A 19,852-nucleotide genomic window follows, 5' to 3' on the forward strand; every position below is an offset into this window, starting at 1 on the left:
TATTGAAATTACTAGATTCAAATAAAACACAAAACTCATAGTAATAAATTGACGTTTTACATTATAATTAATATTAGATTATAAATTTGTCTTTTGTATTATTGATGTAAGGTGATGTGTGTCACGAGCAGTGTACCTTTTAGAGACCATAACTTAGGTTACAAGTGTCTGTTTTTGGAGTATAATATACCGTTTTGAAGCCTACGACGAGGAGAATAAAACCCAAAAACGCTAAGTCGTTTTGCCCCAGGTTCAAGCCAGATATTCCGCTTATTTTCTGGACATTTTCTAGTTTTAATATTTTTCCTCATTCTTCTAGGATTTTTATCTTTTTTTTTTCTAGAATCGGATTTGAGTACCGTTTGTTTTTATTTTCTTATTTTGATTAGGAGAATTTAATTATTATGTTATATTTCAGATTTGCCTATTTTGGTAAATTCGTGATATTTAAGCTTGTTATAAAAAGGCCACAAAACTATAGTTTTATTCATTCAAACTTTCATTAAGATTTTTCATTATTCAAAAACCTAATTTCTTCTATCAAGCAAACTTAATAACGTTTCCATTTCAGCAATTATGCCATTAATCTCTCATCCAATAACACTAATAATTCCATCCTAAAATTGCATCATAAATGATGTGTCATTGATCATTCATTGAGATTTGAGATAATGTAATTAATGAAATTTATAAAAAACCATCAACCACTTAATGAATAACACGTTACAAGTTATATCATTTGAAATGAAATGAAATTCATGATAAAATTTTAGAATGTCTTATCATTACTTTAATTTCCAATTAAAACAATAAATACATTTTTTATTTTTTTATTGAGAGGCTTAAGAGAATAATTCACGCTAAAAATTCTCACAATTTATTTTCATTCATGCACTCGTTCCCAAGGTGTGGCAATTTAAACTTGCCTATGCCTTACTTTTTAAAAGGGGGAACAAAATCATATGCTCCGATCAAAAAAAGACAAATAAGTAAATCTCTCTGAGGTCGGCCTCATGTCATAATCTCAACTACAAAGGACCACTTGGTCACATCAGTCTTCTAAACAGGCCCACATTCCCACCCAGCCCACCCGCCTCTTTCCTTATGTGTCAGACTAGGACTGGAATAGAGAAACAGCGATGCTGCGGTCCAAGGGTCGCAACGAAAACGAAAAATGATTGAGCGACACGTGGATGATTCATCGACCGTTGAACACGTAAAACTTTGTGATCGATTCTGAATAGGCTAAATTGGTTATTCATCCCAACTTTGCTTCTGCTTGCATCATTTCTCACGTCAAAGACTATAAAGTTTGTGGGCATTACAGCTTTAAGACTGAGCCGCATGCAACTCCTTGTTCTGTCCATGATATGCTTATTGAACTTTCTAAAATTCTCTCTTTCGGTCGCTGTTATCTTCTTGTTCAATGATAGTGCTGGCTAGGCCACATTTTCGCAATACAAGTCTGTCAAGACTCTAAAATCACATCATGCTTGCAGTACGGGAGCAACTTTATTTTATCTGTCGGCTTCTAAAATTCAAGGGCATAATCAATTCATTTGAAAACGTATCTACTGGCATGCTTAAATTGATCTGTCGACCTATTATTGTTGAAGCATCAACTATGTAAATTATTGGATCAGATTGTTCCAGAAGAAGATCGAGCCGAAATGAATCGATGACCCTACAAATTCATGGGTGGAACCTAACCAACCTCAAAATAGACTTGTCGGATAAGAGATGGTAACAATTCATCACAACAACTGTTCTCAACGGCAGCCAGCTAGGTAACATCGCGAATTTGCCCTCCCCAAGTCGCCCCATCCCTAACAATGGTCACAAACTTGCACCTATATATATATATATATATGTATATGCCAATCTCATATTAGACATGGTGACTGCTCTTATTAATACTAATAGTCACAAATTCGGTAGAACTCATCATCTAAAATCTGTCTTGTAAGAGAAAGGTGCCTATGAACACACACACATATGTATACACCCCTTTGGAACAAAACTCAAGGGTAACATTGTAACTAATGTGTGTGTGAGCTATAAAATAATAACAAATGACCATGTCATGTGAGAACTTGTAATGGTAACATATTCGGAATTTGTGACATCAAACGTGTGATATAAGCATTTGTATCAAAACTCAAGGGCTTTGTAAAATTATTCAGACTCTTCTATATTTACAAATTTTATAATTCATGCAAACAAGACAAGATCAGTGCTTTGCCATCTTAAAACCTAGGGGGGAAAAGTGCCTTCAAAAATCATAGCCACTCCCTTGATTTATAACATATTTGAAGGTAAATTTTACGTATTAAGACGAAATATGACCGTTGGTATTGGATATATTGATTTCATAAACACTGTAATGTCGTTATATTATGTATAAAAACTGAAATACTGGCTTTTCCAGAGTTCTCGTGACTTGGTGCGTAATTGGTTTTATTTGCCTTTTTGCCTTAATGGAATTGAAGATTATGCTTGTCTTCCAACTTGAAGCAATCCAAGAACATATTGTTGTTCCGCTCTGGAAATGGATGAAGTATTGATGTGTAGCAAAAGATATCGAATAACTATAGTGAAATCAACAATGATAAAATAAAGGGAAAAAGAATGGTGGGCATTTGCAACTCCCAAATTTATAATGTAAAGATGGCAGTTCTCGTCTGTTATCATAAACCTAATAATGCTCCAGTCTGTATCTTCATATTCTTCATAGCTTAATCTTAATTAAGAGCATAAATACAGTCCAATTAGTTTCGTATTTAAAGTAAGAGAAGGGATTTAATTTTAATTAACATTAATACGAGTGTCTCCCACTATATCTCCTATCAATCCCATTCTCCACATCAAAAACTCATACATTTTTTGTTATAATTAATTCATATTACTTTTAAGGTTTATACATAGGCAGAAACTTGTCTAGGCAAGATTGCCCGAATTCTACCCGGACTGGCAAAATTTCAAAACAACCAAAATGCAATGTTTATAAATAAAGCAGACTGGGAAAAACAGAAAATATCAAAACTTGAGTGGTGCTTGAGTGCGGACGTCTGGGTGATTTTAAAATATGACAGAAATAAAAGATCAAAAAATTATTTTTAATATATTTATTTTATCTTTTAGTATATTGGATTACGTGTTGTTTATTCTTTAGCTCTTTTAAGATGGTTTTAAAATATAAATGTCCGCACGTGGGCCTGACTCATCAAAACTTACATGCGAAACCTACCATACACGTATATTTACAATCTCACATGCAATTCTCATACTGGCCATGTATTTTGCTGCGGTGAAAATTAGAAAAATCACTCAGAGGCATTATTAATTTACCGTGTTAAAAACATTCGCATCTGCCTATAAATAGGCTCTTGGCCACACCATCGCTAGCTAACCACATAGAAAGACAATGGTACAGAAGATGGAGGAGAAAGGCGGCAGCCATGTCAATAGGAAAAAGGGTGGCATCATCACCATGCCCTTCATATTTGGTAATTGATTAACTTCAAAATGCTCTGTGATCTATAGATTTAATTACTAACTTGTTCTTCTTCTTCAGCGTCATTTTTATATATTATTATTTTGTTGATTAATTATGATGGTTTTATGATTTTGGTGTAGCAAATGAGGTGTGTGAGAAGTTGGCCGTGGTGGGGTTTCATGCTAACATGATCAGCTACTTAACAACACAGTTGCATATGCCATTAACCAAAGCTGCCAACACTCTCACCAACTTCGGAGGAACCGGCAGCTTGACTCCGTTGATCGGAGCTTTCGTCGCCGATACTTACGCCGGACGCTTTTGGACTATAACAGTTGCTTCCATCATTTATCAAATAGTACGTAATATTAACAAGCTCTCACTCACTCTGATTAAAAAGATTAAAAATAATAATAATAATTTGTCTAAGAAATTCTTCTTTTTATTGTAATCAGGGAATGTTCTCCTTAACGTTGTCAGCAATTCTGCCACAACTAAGGCCACCACCATGCCAAGGTGACCAAGTTTGCAAAGAAGCTGATACAGGACAGTTGGCAATCTTATATGCATCTCTTCTGCTGGCGGCCCTTGGGTCGGGTGGAATCCGACCCTGCGTGGTGGCATTCGGGGCTGACCAGTTTGATGAAACAGACCCCAAACAAGCAACAAAGACGTGGAAGTATTTTAACTGGTATTATTTTGTTATGGGAGCAGCAGTACTAGTGGCCGTGACGGTTCTTGTTTATATTCAAGATAATGTTGGATGGAACTGGGGTCTCGGTATCCCAACAGTTGCAATGTTTCTATCAATCATTGCATTCGTATTCGGGTACCCGCTTTACCGGAACTTGGATCCGGCTGGGAGTCCGTTTGTCCGATTGATGCAAGTGTGTGTGGCTGCCTTCAGGAAGAGAAATCTGGATATGGTCTCGGATCCAAATGTGTTGTACCAGAATGAAGAGCTTGATGCGTCCATTTGTTTGGACGGAAAGCTTCTTCATACTAAGCATATGAAGTAAGTTTCGGTCTCTCTCTATTTTCTAAAAACACACACAGACACAAGTTGCAAGTTGCAAGTTGCAACAGTACAATATTTTTCAGAAAAAAATAAGTGGCGAGTCATTGGGCAATGGACTTGCACTTGAGTCAGACCGCACTGTTAGTGATTAATGATGAATGAGATGCATCATTAATGAAATTCTAGAAAAATACGATAAATTATTTTAAAAAACCATTTTTTAATCACTTATTACATCAACTGAGAGATGAATCATTCAGTACATATGAATATTGATAATAAAACTCATTCATATGAAAAAAAAAATAATAATACACATTTTATGATTGACCTCACTAATTGTATACTCTATATAAACAGCTATAGTACATAACTATAGAATAAGCATAAATATATGTTAGTTTCTATTTAGCAGATGATTTTGTTTTTATTTTGGGTTAACTTTCTAAGGTATCGAATTTTCTATACAATTTTTTGGCCAACACTTTCAATTGGTTGAGATTAAATTTTACTGTCCTTGATTAAATAATTTGTGTAAGAAATGTGGTGCCATAGAACTCTGTCCTTTTTTTTTTCCCTTTTTGTGCATGAAGTTTATGATATAGGATAGAACACATAGAGAGCACAGATTTAAACTGTCACCACATTATCATCATCTGTTTTATAGTGGGTATAATTAGTTGGAAGCAAACAAATGACTTGTTCAATTAGCACTTCTAGTCCTAGTAAAGTGAATGGACAACCAACGATCCATGCACCAATAGACTGATATCACTATAGTTTCTTCTTTCGTTATTACTAAACAACAAAAAGCTTGTGCGCCCCCTTTTGTCTTTTATCACATGCAATACATCTTCTTTTCACTACCCATGACCCTTCAGTGGAACACGTTTTAATTCTTAATTCTCATTCATTTTCTTGCTGCTTCCGGTCAAGTGTTATTCACTCAAATTTGCTCCACAACGACCATCACCATGGCCCATATGATATCTTATCATTTCACATTTATTATCAGTTAAATGTTGATATTGTATCCTATTAAAAATACAACATATCACTTGTATAAAATGAACAGATTGTTATCAATATAAATGTAAATAATAGAAAATGAAGCTTTTATTTTTCATGTGGAAGACTAATGAAGAACATATATATGATAAAATAAATTGCTTGTTAATATTATCGAGTTTCTTTGATTTAATCTTAAATGATAGTCCAGTTGATTTGACTTCTTATAGCAGAAGAACGAGATCAAAAATTCAATTCCAAGAAAATATGGTTAATTTGTGGTGGTATTGTGGTGCGTGGTAACTAATAAAAAAGGTTTCTTCTATCTTTAAATGTGACTACTTGTAAATTTTCAGATTCCTGGACAAGGCTGCTATTGTGACTGAAGAGGACGACATCAAGTCACCAAATCTATGGAGACTAAACACAGTGCACCGCGTGGAGGAATTGAAATCTGTGATCAGAATGGGACCAATTTGGGCATCCGGAATCCTTCTAATCACAGCCTATGCACAACAAGGCACTTTCTCCTTGCAACAAGCCAAATCAATGGACAGGCATCTCACTAAATCCTTCCAAATCCCAGCTGGCTCAATGTCGGTCTTCACTATGGTCTCCATGCTCTCCACAATCGCTCTATACGACCGCATAATAATCCCCGTGGCCCGAAAGTTCACGGGCCTCGACCGCGGCATCACATTCTTGCACCGCATGGGAATAGGCTTTGTGATATCAGTATTAGCCACTCTAGTAGCAGGCTTCGTTGAAATGAAGAGAAAACAAGCAGCGCTGGCTCATGGTCTTGTGGACAAGCCTCATATAATTATCCCCATCTCAGTGCTTTGGCTAGTGCCGCAGTACAGTCTTCACGGGATAGCCGAAGCATTCATGTCAGTTGGTCACTTGGAGTTTCTCTATGATCAGGCGCCGGAGAGCATGAGAAGCACAGCCACTGCGTTATTTTGGACTGCGAATTCGATTGGGAATTATGTGAGCACACTTTTGGTTACACTGGTGCACAAGTTCAGTGCAGGACCTAATGGATCAAATTGGCTGCCGGATAATAATTTGAACAAGGGAAAGCTGGAGTATTTCTACTGGTTGATCACGTTGTTGCAAGTTGTTAATGTTATTTACTATTTCTTTTGCGCCAAGATATATACTTTCAAGCCAATTCAGATGCATAAAAAAGGCGGTGACTCATCATCATCAGAAGGAGTAGAGCTCGATAACAAGGTTTAGTTGGATTCCACAGAATAATTTAGTCCTAGCTAGCTAGCCTTTAATTTATGTTTCTTATGCACACTGGCGTCTGTCTTGTAGAGATATTTTGGAGAATGTATGTACTCTCTATAATCTAAAAAATGGCTTATTTGGAAGTAGTTTCTCTGTTACTCTGTAAGCATAATAATAACAACAGTAATAACCACCGTCCAATTCTCAGCTTACAATTGCAAATTAAGCAATCAGAGCATCTTCGTATTGGAAATTTTTTTTTTTTTCACTACAAGCAGCAAGGAAAACTCTAATGATAGAAAGAGTTCGAATATGATAAAATGATATTAAAAAAGAGGGTCAAATGACAATTAGGAATTGATGGTCAAAATTCAATATGACGAGCACTTTGGCCATTTGAATAGAGGACCTGTTTCTGAATTTCGTACAAAATAGAAAAGCTATGCCGCTATCATAAGAAAAGCTATAAATAATTAGGGATCCCGAATTAGGCCACACCCAAATATGGGCCAAAATCCAAAAATTGAAGTTCGTTTCGTTATGTTAACCCAAAACAGCCCCAGCGTAGAAAGCAAAATGAACAACGAAAGCGGCGCGAAAGTAGTTAGGTAAATCTTCAAGAACCAGCCGTTTGACTTTTCTCCTTTCCTTGGAGTGTTTCTTGGGCGGTCCGCTTCCCCAGCGTCGCGAACGTTTCACACACCACGTATCAGTCAACTCAATTCAAAACAGAGAGAAGTAACCAAGAAACAAAGAAATCCCAGATAGTAAAAAAACAAAAAACAAAAAACAAAAAAAAATTGAAACTTGGAAAATTCCAATTCTTTTTCTTCTTGGAATTTTCTCAAGAAAAGTTCAAAAGATCATTGAAATACCAAATATTCATGCATGGTACTTTAGACACACGTAACACTATAAATATGGACAAGGTGGAGTGCAGGTTTAAAGACGCTAGAGCAATGGCGGACTTTTCAACCGCAAGAAAGACCGCAACAATGGCATCTTTGTCCCTGATCGTGGGGTCTTTTGAAGAACTTGCGAAGTTGCTGAATTCTAGGAACGGCAGGGGCTGCAAAACTGATCTTCGGTTGGATGTTTTCTGCGAAGCTTGTTCGTTGGTTTCTGTTTTGTTTAACTGTCTTGGCCTCGCTTTTAAATTCGCCCGGATGGAGTACGTCACCAAGGTTCTCACATTTCTTTCTTCTTCTTCTTTTCTATTTTCTTCTTTTAATTTAAAATCATAACAATTATAAGAAATAAGTATTGATCAGGGAGTCCGTTACTCCTTGATTATAATTTAGCCACATGATAATATATGAGCTTCAAATGATTTATTGAGAAACGCAAAAGCCTCACTGCTTTGGCTAAATAGCCTCAATATCCCTTGGTTGAATCATAAAGAATTTTTTGTATTTTCATTGTTTCTCTTTTCAATTTTCTGGTTCTTCTTATTTAATGGCGTTTTGGCTTTATGTCCGTACTGTATGATTTTTTAATCTTCTGGACCATTTACTTAATGGTATCTAGTGTTTAAAATTTTCAATTCATTCTGTTTTGTTCGGTAGTATAAGGCCAATTTTTGAAGCCATCTGCAGAAGGGTTTATGTTTACATTAGAGCCTTCGGTAACTGCAGCTTTTCTTTTGGCCTCTATACCCCCTAGGTCAATCATTTATTTGCAGATCGTATGTGATACTTTATTTAAATGTGAATTTATTGCTATTTGCCCCCTTATATTCATATTAAGTACCATTGGCATGTCACTCATATCAAACTGAAGTTTCCTTTTGAGATTAGTACATTCACGAATGATCTATATATTTGTTGGAGGGAGCTCTGTTCTGTAATTTCTTGTAAGCTTAATGTAACACTATTTTCTAATTCTATGATACATTCAGGTACAAAATCTTGTGGAAGCATCAAAGGCATATGACAATTTACACGATATACTTGATATGGATATTGCAAACGACACTGTGAAAGCACCGGGAAGTCATTCACGTAACCTTCGACGAGTTAGGCAGGGTCTTGACCTCGTCAGAGCTTTGTTTGAGCAATTCTTGTCGACCAAGTATGCTATGCCCCTTCCTTGTTACTTTACATATGTACTGCATTCTAGAAAAATTAACAGATATGTTTGTTGTTCTTTGAGACATTTATCACAATGACATTAGAGGTTAGATGTACCTCCAAGTTCATTGCCTAAGATTAGTGATCCTTACGTAAACAAAATCAGATGCTTTTTCAGAATTTGGACAATGCATGTGCTACTTTCTCATCTCTCGCTCTGTCACTCTCCAGACCTTCAGCTTTCCCTCCTGTAATCCTTCTCTTGTAGGGTTTCGGTGAGTTGTGAGACTGGCATTAATCAGGAGTGGGTAATGTCTAAAACATCGGAAGCGGCCTTTTGCCTCTGTTTTCTAGGTGATGAGAGAAAAAATACAGACATTTAAACTGTGGGCTCTATTAATACTGTAGGATATATGACTCAGAAGAAGTTATTTTAATGGCATTCCTAGACAAAGTGGATATCATCTAAGACATTGTTATGCAACTTGATTGAAGTTGAAAGTAATTAGCATGCACTGTTAGATACATCTCAACAGAGTGGCTGAAAGATCATTGTGTTATATTATGACCTTAATGGAAGCAAATAATATTAGTTCACGTTACACTGTAATGTGACAGGTAGAAGCACTTGCATCAGCAATGTTTGTGTTTTCTGGTTTTTAATATCTCGAACTTGTCTGTTTTAGTGATTACTCCTTGAAGGAAGCAGCATCAACGGCTTATGCGCAAGTGTGTGCACCCTACCACTCATGGACTGTCAGGGCTGCAGTTTCTGCTGGAATGTACACCCTTCCAACTAGGGAGCAACTATTGCTGAGGCTTAATGAAACTGGTTAGTCTAACCAACTTGTTACTTAAATAAAGGCTACATAACTTGGAATTTCAGTCGATCTATTTTCTAGTGGATTATCATGTTATACTCTGCAATATGAGATTTAGGTAGTCTGCTGCCTGGATAGTCTAAAGTTCTCAGATGTTTGCTCTTATGAAGATGTAACTGCCTAAAATGTCTTACCAGACTAATAAACCTGTTATCTGTTAGAAAGAGTCAGATAGGCTTGTTTATGGATAAAAAGCTCATTAGAACTACAACAAATATAGAATTTTAGGGATTACGGATGTACTAAGCTGTTATCGGAATGTTTATACTTCTGAATATTCGCACATTTTGTCTAATTCGGAAAAACTGAAGAGCAAATGCTTGCTTAGTTAATATGTTTTTAAAAAAAAATTGTTTTATAGATACTACCAAGATTTAATAGAACTTATCATCCCATGTAATTTCTTTTATTTTCTTTTACAATAATTGGAATTCAATTGCACTACCCTGAAAACCTCAATCATGTTTCTCAATGTTTTCTGCAGATCAATCAGCAGGGAATAAAATGAGAAGATATATTAATGCTTCAGTTCCAGTAATTGAGTACATTGATGAGCTTTTCATTTCTAGAAATATAAAATTGAACTGGTGAATTCCTTCGTATCTCGTGCAAAAATATCAGATATTGCACCGGTGTACCGTTCAAGGTCGATCAATTCATCTTGCGGAGAGTTGTTGCTGTTAAAAATCTTTGCGGCTCTGCCGAAACATTTTTCATCGTGCAGCAACAGTCCTATTACTTCTTTGCTTTAAATTGTTTACATACGTTTGGCCTTGTTGGTTGCCAAGCATTTGGAAGTCGACAGCAGGAGCTGTAACTCATGCCATGGTATTTATGAAGAAAATGGAAAATTCAGGTGACTTGTACATAAAGCAATCGTTTTTAAACAACGATACTCAATCGTTTCTTTATGTTCATTCATCCATAACCCTCTCTACTGGCAATGGCAGCGACAATGAAGTTGATTGAGTTGAGATCCATTTTATATTCTAACTTCTTATACATAGCATGACTATTTAAACACTGTATCAGATAGGATCATGAGAAAATTATCTATTGGCCACCTGCCTCTGTTGGGAGAACTCATAGTCCTAAAGCTGCTCCTTTGCAGAACTCATAAGACACCACTGATTCGATACTGTTGCTAATAATAAATATGGTCCCCTCAATAGGGATAAATTAGATAAATACATTATTCAACTCTTTATAGCAGACACATTAGGCCTTATTGTATCACAAAAAATGGACACCCTGGAAAATCTGCAAAAACTTGTATGAGAATAATTGAGTAAATTAAGTCCTACGTTTTTCCTGCTGTTTTAAAGTTCGATGCTGCATTTGAAAAAAGACAACAATTTGATTTTGACACCACCATGAATTTCAATATGATGAAACACTCTTTTACTGGGTTCTGTCAAAAACTGTTCAAATTATTCATTTCTTTTAAAATCAACTCATATCTCTTAGATGCTATAGGAAACCTTGAAAAATCAAAATAAAATGAATTACAACATAAGCATATTTTCCCTCGGATTAGTCCAAAACCAGGTTACTTGTCAAAGTACTTTGTTAAATAGACACCATTATCTCATTACTCGCTGAGGAATATAAAGGCTCTGATAAACTGAATTCACCACAGAAAAGCCACACACACCTACAATGTCAAGCTTTCTGGATTCTCAACAATCTTTGAAAATGTTTGTAGGAATGTAGCCAAGTCAGCACCATAAATAATTCGGTGATCAGCGGTTACATTCACCTGTAAAAAGAATCACATGGCAACTCAATTAAATTCAGTAGAAACCTTTAACCACCACGAAAACATTGTTGTATCCACTACCTGGGTAAGGGGATCGTTTGTTTTTAGTGTATAAAAATACTAGAAACAGTTAAAGAGCAAGAACATACGAACAATTAAACCACCGTATCTCCATTTCAACCTTGAATCCACTTATTCTTTAATTTTCAATTTGCAATATTATTGTTCATAATCAAGACTGGAGAATGCTAAAATAAAGGATCAAAAGGCCAAATGCTGCAGAGTACCACTCTGGGAGATACTGGCCATGTTAATCCCACCGCTAATATGCCAGGTGGCATAGCTGCAGGGAACCACCTAACTTAGGGTACGTTGGGGATTGAGGTTTTGTGGCTTTTTAACCCATAACAGCTGAGAATCGGAATTAATAGCTACCAAGTATAAGTAGTCAATAAATATGAGCTATCCAGTAAAAGTGAGAACTTACCAAAAACGTTAGCAGCTTCAAAATTACGCACAAACACAGCAATTACAATCATATCCTTACTGTACAAGACTTCCTCCATTTAGCAATAATTCCACCCAGACCCAGTTGATATCTCCATCACTGGTTGTACGTTGCCTAATCTATACTTATTTCTTAGCAACAACAAGCACTCTGAACTTGAAATTTGCAAGCAAACAGGGAGAGGGGGGGAGAGAGAGAGGGATAAAAAAAAGAGAGAGAGAGAGAGAAGGGGACAGGGAGCAACAGTGTCTATAAGCTACTTTAAGAAAGGACAACTGCTAAGAATCAGGAAGTTCAACAGTACCTATTATTCACCATTTTAACTAATAAGTTACTCAGAGAACTTCTACTTGAATGTCACTATTAGAAACAAGACTGCTGCTATGTCGAAAATTCAAAAATTATTTGAAGGCTTTGAACAGTTCTGTCTAGCTTTACATCTCATCCTAATTTCCTTGAAATCAAAAAATCATTTGAAAAATGATGCTTTTCCTTAACACAAAAAACAAATATGTGTATCAGAGGAAAGAAATAATACAGTATATAGAGCTAGTGATAGCCTGATAGGATTAATAAATAGATGGGTTAACTTGGTCTATTTTTCAAGGGCAGATTTCAGGATAAAAAATCTGCAACCTACCAGATCTTATAACGTAGAAGAAAGTAAACTGGTAAAGTTGGGAAATATTGCAAAGAAACTTATGAACACGAGGGGAAAAAATCATTGCACTAGACTATACCTCAACCCCTGCTTGAGCTGGAAGCCAGATTCCAGAACTTCTTTTAGCTTCAAACAGGCTATGACAAAGTCAGCACCTAGGTCTCCACCCTAACTCTTAACAAAACAAAAGCTATAATATGGACAAGAAGGAGCTAAATTCTGTTCGTTCGGCCTAACGGCGTGGCTTGAGGGTCTAGATATGGAGAAGAGCAGAAGGTCATGGGGGGACCGCCACTTATGATATTTTCGGATTTTTTATGCAGACCATTTTGGAGAGAGTATGACTTTTGTTGCTTGGTATGTTATCCTAAGCAAGAACTCACCCAGAAAAGCTTATAATTGCTCATGTCATGAAAATCAAGACTTCCAATCACTCTTTCACTATGAGAGTTTCCATTTAGTTTGAGGTCACCAAACAATAGTACAAACAGCTCACGGTGTATTCCACGGAGTTCAAACACTCAACCCACCTTAGGAGTTACCAATCATATATATGATGAACATACAATATTTTAAATTTGTAAGCTACATTTGGATCCAAATAGCTTAACTTATCATATTTCTTAAGAAATGGAAATCAAACTCACCAGCATTTTACTTTTCACACCGAAGAAACCATCTGCATCAGCAACTACAGTCGGCTTTGATGCTCCAACAGCCATGATAGCCCCCTGAACATTAGTACGTTAAACTTTTTAGCAAATATCTAGATAAATCTCGAGGTGCAGAAAAATCACACTAGTGATTAGAGATCCACAAGCTTAGTCCTTATTACTCACCTGGCCTGGAGGAAGAATAGCATCAAATCTGTCCACTCCAAACATACCCAGGTTGGATAGAGTGAAAGTACCTGTAAGGGGGAAAAAATTGTGCAGTTAGTACAACCACGATTCAAAGAAACTACAAATGCACAATAGGACAAATATTAAAGGGAAAATGAACTAGCAAATACCTGAATTGTACTCATGGGGCTGAAGTTGCTTCGATCGAGCTTTCTCCACAAGCTCTTTCCATTTTTGAGATAACAAATACAGATCCAACTGTGCCAACCAAATACACATTACAAACTTAAACTAACTAAAAAATGGTTAGAAGCTATGAACACCAAGGCAAAATCAATCAATGACAAGTAAGTAACCTTATCTGCATCCTGAAGAACAGGTGTTATCAAGCCACCATTGATAGCCACGGCCACCGCAATGTTGATGTTAGCATTGTTAGTAAAACTCTTGCCATCTTTACAGCTGGCATTAACAACTGGATGCTGAACAAGCGCCATTGCTGCAGCTTTTGCTAACAGCGCAGTCATTGTCACACCCTTTGGCTTCACCTAAAAAATTTCAAAATCTCATAACATCAGCACACATATTCTCCCAACCCAATAAACTAATTAATTAATTAATTTTAAAAAAAAACAATGTACCTTCTCATAAAGCGCATCAAGAGCATCAGTTATAATTGGATATCCAACACGGAAAGTGGGAACCGAAAGACTCTCGATCATATTCTTTGAAACGGCAGCCTGCATTGTCGTAAAAGGCACCACAGTAGAACCGGGAAGTAGAGGAGCTGCTGGTGCTGCCGCCGGCGCAGGTTTTGGCAAAGCAGCCGGAGCCGCAGAGGGTGCCACACTCTTGGAAGGAGCAATTCCAGCCGCCTTCTCCACATCTTCAGGAGTAATTCTACCAAACGGCCCCGTTCCAACCACCGAATTAATGTCCACTTTGTGCTGCTTCAATAACTTCTTGGCGTAAGGCGTCGCCACAGTCTTCCTGGGCCCACTGGGAGCAGACTCCGCCACTTTCTTCGGCTCGGGTGGGGAAACAGCTGGAACGGGAGTGGATGTAACAGGATGAGAAGCAGGAGCTGCAGCCCCTGCGGACGCAGCTTTGGCCTTGGCTTGAGCAACTTCCGCCTCAGTCTCAGCAAGAATCCCGATAGCGGCACCAACGGGAGCGGACTCGCCTTCGGGGACGACAATTGCGGCGAGAATGCCGTCATAAAAGGTCTCGACATCCATGTCAGCCTTATCGGACTCCACAACGACGACGCTTTCTCCCTTGGAAAGAACGTCGCCTTCTGACTTGATCCACGAGACGATCTTGCCCTCGGTCATAGTCGAACTGAGGGCGGGCATGAAGATCTCGCGGATTTTGGATTGGACGATGAAGATTCGACGGCGAGAGCGGGAAGAAGAAGATCCGGACGGTGAGAATGAAGTGATAGATTTCCATTTGAGGGGAGTGGAAATGGAAGAAGAGAAGGAAATGGTGGGGGTGTTTGAAAGGGGAGTTTTTGAGAGGAATGGGGAAAGAGTAGCCATTTCTTTTTTCTTTTTTGTGGAAAGAAGGAATTTGGTGATTGAATGGTGATTATGTGAATGTGAATGTGGGAGGGAAAATGAAGATGAAATAGAGTTGAAAGGCAGAGGGGCGGAGATGACGAGGAACAGTTGGTTGGTTGGACTGTTGAAGGATTCGAGCTACCGTACCGTGTTAACATCGCCCAGTTTTAAGTACCCGGCTTGCAGTCGTCAAGTTCGTTGCTTCATTTTCTTCTTATTTCGACTTTGGTCCATGTAGTTTTTAAATTTTAATATTTGCCCCAATTTTCAGTTTGCTGCTTCGCTTTCACCTTTCAGATTATTTTTCAGTTTTCACGAATCTCGCGTCGTCCTCTCGAGTTGGGGATTGCAATTGGGTCAGGCTCGGGCTTGGCTAGGCCTTAGGTCCGACCCAACTACTGTTAAGTCAAATTAAATAATTGAAAGATAATGAGAGGTGCATTTAGAATTCATGGTAAACTTTTTGGAAACAATTGAATGTCCGAGTCCAAACTTTCTTGCGTAGATTCAGGTCCGGGCCAAGGCTAGACCCAAAGATACTTTCAGGCGTGTAGTACTTTTGTGGGAAGCTCCTAACACCCAAACCCCGCTTGTCAAATTGATAAACTCTTACTTTGATTAAAATTACAAAAAAGGATAAAAGGTGAAAATAGAGTTTAATTAAATTTTAAGCATAAAATTTTCATAAAAATATCATGATTATATTTACTTTATTACTTTATTGCTTAAAATTATTTTGATTTAAAAAAATTAATTATATCATTTCAAGATGGGAAGATTCATGATTTGTAAGTAGGGTAATTTTTAAAAACCTCCCCTGAGGTTTGGACTTGTTGCAAGTAGATGGCGAGAATTTATTTATTTGTAAAAAACCCCCTACAGTCAGTTAACTTTAACATTGACCGTTAGTTGACTGTGCAAAGATAATATTACCCTTAACAACAGTTTGTAGATGAAAATAACTAAAAAAAAATTAAAATTGTTGGCGCGAAAAGCACAAACCCTATTTTTTGACAATTTTATCCTTGTCAATTCCAAAGATTTACACTATCATAGGTAAAGATTATAACTATTTCATTTTCAAGTTTTTTATTTTATCTTTTTTATAGGAACTTTAAGAAAATATCAATAATTTAAAGAGGGTAAAATAGCCAACAATTTTTTTTTTGTTATTTCCGTCTACAAATTGTTGTTAAGGGTAATATTGTCTTTGCATAGTTAACTAACGGTCAATGTTAAAGTTAACTGACGGTAGGGGGTTTTTTACAAATAAATAAATTCTCGCAATCTATTTGCAACAAGTCAAAACCTTAGGGGAGGTTTTTAAAAATTACCCTTTGTAAGTGTAAAAATATATTAACTTAATTAAATTCATATTTGTCTTTTTATGTAATTTCATCTGACAACATCACTGTGATTCCCAGTGTGGGCTTTTATAAGGATTTTAAATGGGTGTAAAAAGCACTGCTCTTTGCCTTATTTAGATTGTGTTATTTTTTTATTTATTTGAAATCTAAGAAAACATGAATTCTACTGAAATCTAAATATATTTTAATACAAATATCTAGATTACATTTTGTTTTTCTTTTTTCAACATTTGAATAAAAAAAAAATCTAAAAGCTAGTATTTGACATTAATATCATTTTAGGTGGTGCATATATTTATTCTTCACAATTTAGAAATTTATCAAATTGATTAGTTTGATAGCATTCAAAAGATAATAGTATCATTGTTTCTTAATTTAAATTTGTAATAAAATATGTAATTATAGCATCAACTTTCATTATAAAGCCAACATTTTTTTCAAGATTTGATTCATCGAAATGGACATAATTTGATTTGTTCAATATTCTGTTCTAGTTAATGTTACCATGTGAATACTAATTTAAAACAACAACAAAAATGACTTCAATGGTAATACAAAAATATTAACCTTTTAAGTAGTATAAGAAATACATAAATTGTTAAGGGCATTTTGGAGATTTGAAATTAAAAATTCTCATTTCGATTTCGTGAAGAAAAAAAATAGATTTTTTCTATTTAGATAAAATTATTCGACAATAAGTGATAAGTTATCAAATTAAATTGAAACTTCAAACTAAAAAATAAACAATGCCTTATACCCAGTTATCAAATAGTTTTAAATTATTTGATACAAATCTTGGGTTGGTATAAGTTACAATATTATTTAACTTAGCCACGTGTTGTAATTATTAAAAGATACTCTTTTGTAGTTTTGTTTTGTTGCATTAAAGGACTTGATAAAATAAAATTCCTCCCAAACAAACAATAAGAAATAATATGTAGGAATTTGATTTAGTAAGTACAGTCTACTTTTTATGGTAGGCAACCGCATGCATGGCGAGCTCTTATTGAGCAATCTATGCTATGGGTCCCACGACCTCCCAATGAGCACTCGCCGCATGCACAGTCGCACTTCATAACGTGCATAACTGCACGCACTAGATAAGGTCTCATAATTCATATATACTATATACATGGTATAAGTTATGTGATCTATTTTGATATTGAATCAATTCCTTGTGAATAAGCGGCCAAATACGATGAATTGAAAAATTACAAATCGACCTATATCATTGCATACACTGCTTCTTTGGTTCCTCTATAACGCTCCAGTGGAGTTCATTATAGAAGGAACAAGTCTTGAACAAGAAGGTTTGTTTTTTTTTTTTTTTTAATTAAGATTTGTTTTCAACGATTCAAAATTGGAGAAGCCCTTCATACGGTCCGGCCAATACCATGGATCTTCAAATGCATAAACAAATAATTATTTAACATAGACCCTGGATTCAAACAAGCTCAAGCATAAATTGGGAGCATGGATTTCACCTTCAATAGATTGGATAGTAATAAATATTTTCTTCCACAAATTTATGGGTTAATTAGGTAGATATAATTCTTTCAAATCTGTATAAATTTGTGTTTTATCATAATAGAATTGATCTAATTTAAATTGAATAGATGTCTAATTATTAATATATCGGTAGATTATGAGAAATCAGTATTTTTAAAAAGGTAATGCATTTCAGAAAAGATAAATAAATTTTTTAAAAGGGGTTATTGCCGTTGGTGACTTGATGCCATGGCCTTCCCGTTGGGCGATCCTCAACAAACAAGGCCTACATTGTCAACTTGTCTGCTTGCCACGTTTTAAGTGTGCAACGTCAATTTAACTGCACGCAAAATGATCGCAAATTTCTATTAATAAATAGATTGACAAACTTGGGCCTCGGCTAGGACGGTTTGAAAAAGATGCACGTACATGCATTCACGTATTGTTTAAAAATAAGAGTTTGACTATTGACACCCATCTATAATTCTTTTCAAATTCCTCTTTTATTATAATTATATTTTAAGATAAATATTTTAATATATTTCATATTTATTTTATCTCACTTTAAATTTTTATATTTTCTCTCTTTAAACAAAAAATTATTGTATTTTCTCTGCTATTACACTCACACATGTAATTTTTTTTTCTCAAATTCTCTATAATTTTTGCTTCAATCAATAAGACAATCTATTGATAATAAATAAAACATATTTTGATAAAATTATCTGACTTTTTTAGGCCCGTACTAAAACTTTTCACATCATAATCTTAGAGATAATTTATTTAATTCATTGATTTTTATCAAGAAGTTTATTACCGATAAAAATTATTTGTGAGGAGCGAGAAAAAAATAAAAAATTTACAAATTTACAAATTAAATGTGTTTATTTAAAAATAAAGGTAATTTTGGCAATAAATTTAGTATAACTGAAAAGGGGGTTTTAAAAGAATTTTGGAGGAGTGCCCATAGTCCAACTCTAAAATTAAATACCAAGTGAAACTTACCCCCTTACAAAATATTAGGTACAGAAGATAATAATAATTACATTACCATTTTTTTTATTACATGAGATTATTACTCAGATACAATATATTATATAATAATATAATTAGTATTTATAATCATATAATACCACTACTCAGATTTTAATTATTTTTAATATTTAAGGGACTTCAACTTCATTTTTAATGAGACAATTTACATCAATTTTTTTATAAAATTATTCAGATTTTAACTTTCACTCAAAAAAAAAATATAAATTAAACCCTCACATTACTTATGTAGGGTTTGAATCACTTTCTTCGTAATTGTGAGGAGTGTGAGTGGCTAGCCACTTGGCAAAGACGCAGCGGTTAATTACATGTCCATTTCATTATTACGTAATGCTTGGAAAAAAAAAAAAGAGTTGAAGTGAGGTGTATGGAAAGAATATATGAGGTCGTCCACTTCCTAGCCAAACCTCACACCGCAGTGACAACAAAGAAAGAAAAAAATCTGACGAGTTGATGTATGGTTAAAGCAAGGGGAAGTGGGTGGTCACGTGAATACCGGGTAAATGCAGACAATTCAGTCGTACCGGCGAAAGCCGGTTTCAACCGGTTTAGATTCGTCAACGCTTAAAAAGGATTTTAAAATTCCAGAAAAATAGGTCCCGTCTTGAACTCTCCCGCCCTTCGATAATGCCCAAATTTGGGGCCGGCTTAGCTGTCATTTGGAGCCATTTCCAACGGGTTACGTCGTCTCTTTTGCCTTTATTCGTGACGCCATCATTTCAATAATTTAATACAATTATTTATTCTCTTAAATCTTAATATCTTTGGGAGGCAGAGTTACGCTGCTCCGACGGTGTGGGTATCCTGATGATGCTGCAAGTGAGATGGCACCGTGTGGGGCCCTTTTGTTTGCTATTCAGTTATTCCCCGCGTGGGAAAAGCATCTGTCGTTTCACTCTTTATT

General features: G+C 35.7%; 3 protein-coding genes across 3 annotated transcripts; 2 read left to right on the plus strand and 1 right to left on the minus strand.

Moving 5' to 3' along the window:
* Window positions 1-3,381: 3,381 nt before the first annotated feature.
* LOC102609680 (protein NRT1/ PTR FAMILY 3.1-like) lies at window positions 3,382-6,904 on the plus strand. Its single transcript, XM_006484392.4, has 4 exons — window positions 3,382-3,506; window positions 3,637-3,854; window positions 3,952-4,511; window positions 5,879-6,904. Exons 1-4 carry the CDS (start codon window positions 3,425-3,427, stop codon window positions 6,762-6,764), a joined length of 1,746 nt encoding a protein of 581 aa, XP_006484455.1. The 5' UTR covers window positions 3,382-3,424; the 3' UTR covers window positions 6,765-6,904.
* Window positions 6,905-7,498: 594 nt separating this feature from the next.
* Window positions 7,499-10,677, plus strand: LOC102609413 (ACD11 homolog protein). Its single transcript, XM_006484391.4, has 4 exons — window positions 7,499-7,942; window positions 8,656-8,828; window positions 9,514-9,659; window positions 10,193-10,677. Exons 1-4 carry the CDS (start codon window positions 7,643-7,645, stop codon window positions 10,297-10,299), a joined length of 726 nt encoding a protein of 241 aa, XP_006484454.1. The 5' UTR covers window positions 7,499-7,642; the 3' UTR covers window positions 10,300-10,677.
* Window positions 10,678-11,094: 417 nt separating this feature from the next.
* On the minus strand, window positions 11,095-15,208 carry LOC102609118 (dihydrolipoyllysine-residue acetyltransferase component 4 of pyruvate dehydrogenase complex, chloroplastic). The gene is made up of 6 exons (XM_006484390.4): window positions 14,120-15,208; window positions 13,835-14,026; window positions 13,649-13,736; window positions 13,476-13,546; window positions 13,284-13,367; window positions 11,095-11,467 (listed from the first exon to the last, which is right to left on the minus strand). Exons 1-6 carry the CDS (start codon window positions 15,017-15,019, stop codon window positions 11,363-11,365), a joined length of 1,440 nt encoding a protein of 479 aa, XP_006484453.1. The 5' UTR covers window positions 15,020-15,208; the 3' UTR covers window positions 11,095-11,362.
* Between the last annotated feature and the right edge of the window lie 4,644 nt (window positions 15,209-19,852).

Source organism: Citrus sinensis, chromosome 4, assembly GCF_022201045.2.
Source record: "Citrus sinensis cultivar Valencia sweet orange chromosome 4, DVS_A1.0, whole genome shotgun sequence".
NCBI classification, from domain to species: Eukaryota; Viridiplantae; Streptophyta; class Magnoliopsida; order Sapindales; family Rutaceae; genus Citrus; species Citrus sinensis.

Coding starts and splice junctions, on each gene's coding strand:
- LOC102609680 (XM_006484392.4), top strand. CDS start 3,425: ATGGTACAGAAGATGGAGGAGAAAGGCGGCAGCCATGTCAATAGGAAA. Junction 3,855..3,951: donor CTTCCATCATTTATCAAATA/GTACGTAATATT, acceptor TATTGTAATCAG/GGAATGTTCTCCTTAACGTT. Junction 4,512..5,878: donor CTTCATACTAAGCATATGAA/GTAAGTTTCGGT, acceptor GTAAATTTTCAG/ATTCCTGGACAAGGCTGCTA.
- LOC102609413 (XM_006484391.4), top strand. CDS start 7,643: ATGCATGGTACTTTAGACACACGTAACACTATAAATATGGACAAGGTG. Junction 7,943..8,655: donor GGATGGAGTACGTCACCAAG/GTTCTCACATTT, acceptor TGATACATTCAG/GTACAAAATCTTGTGGAAGC. Junction 9,660..10,192: donor GCTGAGGCTTAATGAAACTG/GTTAGTCTAACC, acceptor TGTTTTCTGCAG/ATCAATCAGCAGGGAATAAA.
- LOC102609118 (XM_006484390.4), bottom strand. CDS start 15,019: ATGGCTACTCTTTCCCCATTCCTCTCAAAAACTCCCCTTTCAAACACC. Junction 14,027..14,119: donor TTGATGCGCTTTATGAGAAG/GTACATTGTTTT, acceptor GAAATTTTTTAG/GTGAAGCCAAAGGGTGTGAC. Junction 13,547..13,648: donor GCCCCATGAGTACAATTCAG/GTATTTGCTAGT, acceptor TCCCCCTTACAG/GTACTTTCACTCTATCCAAC.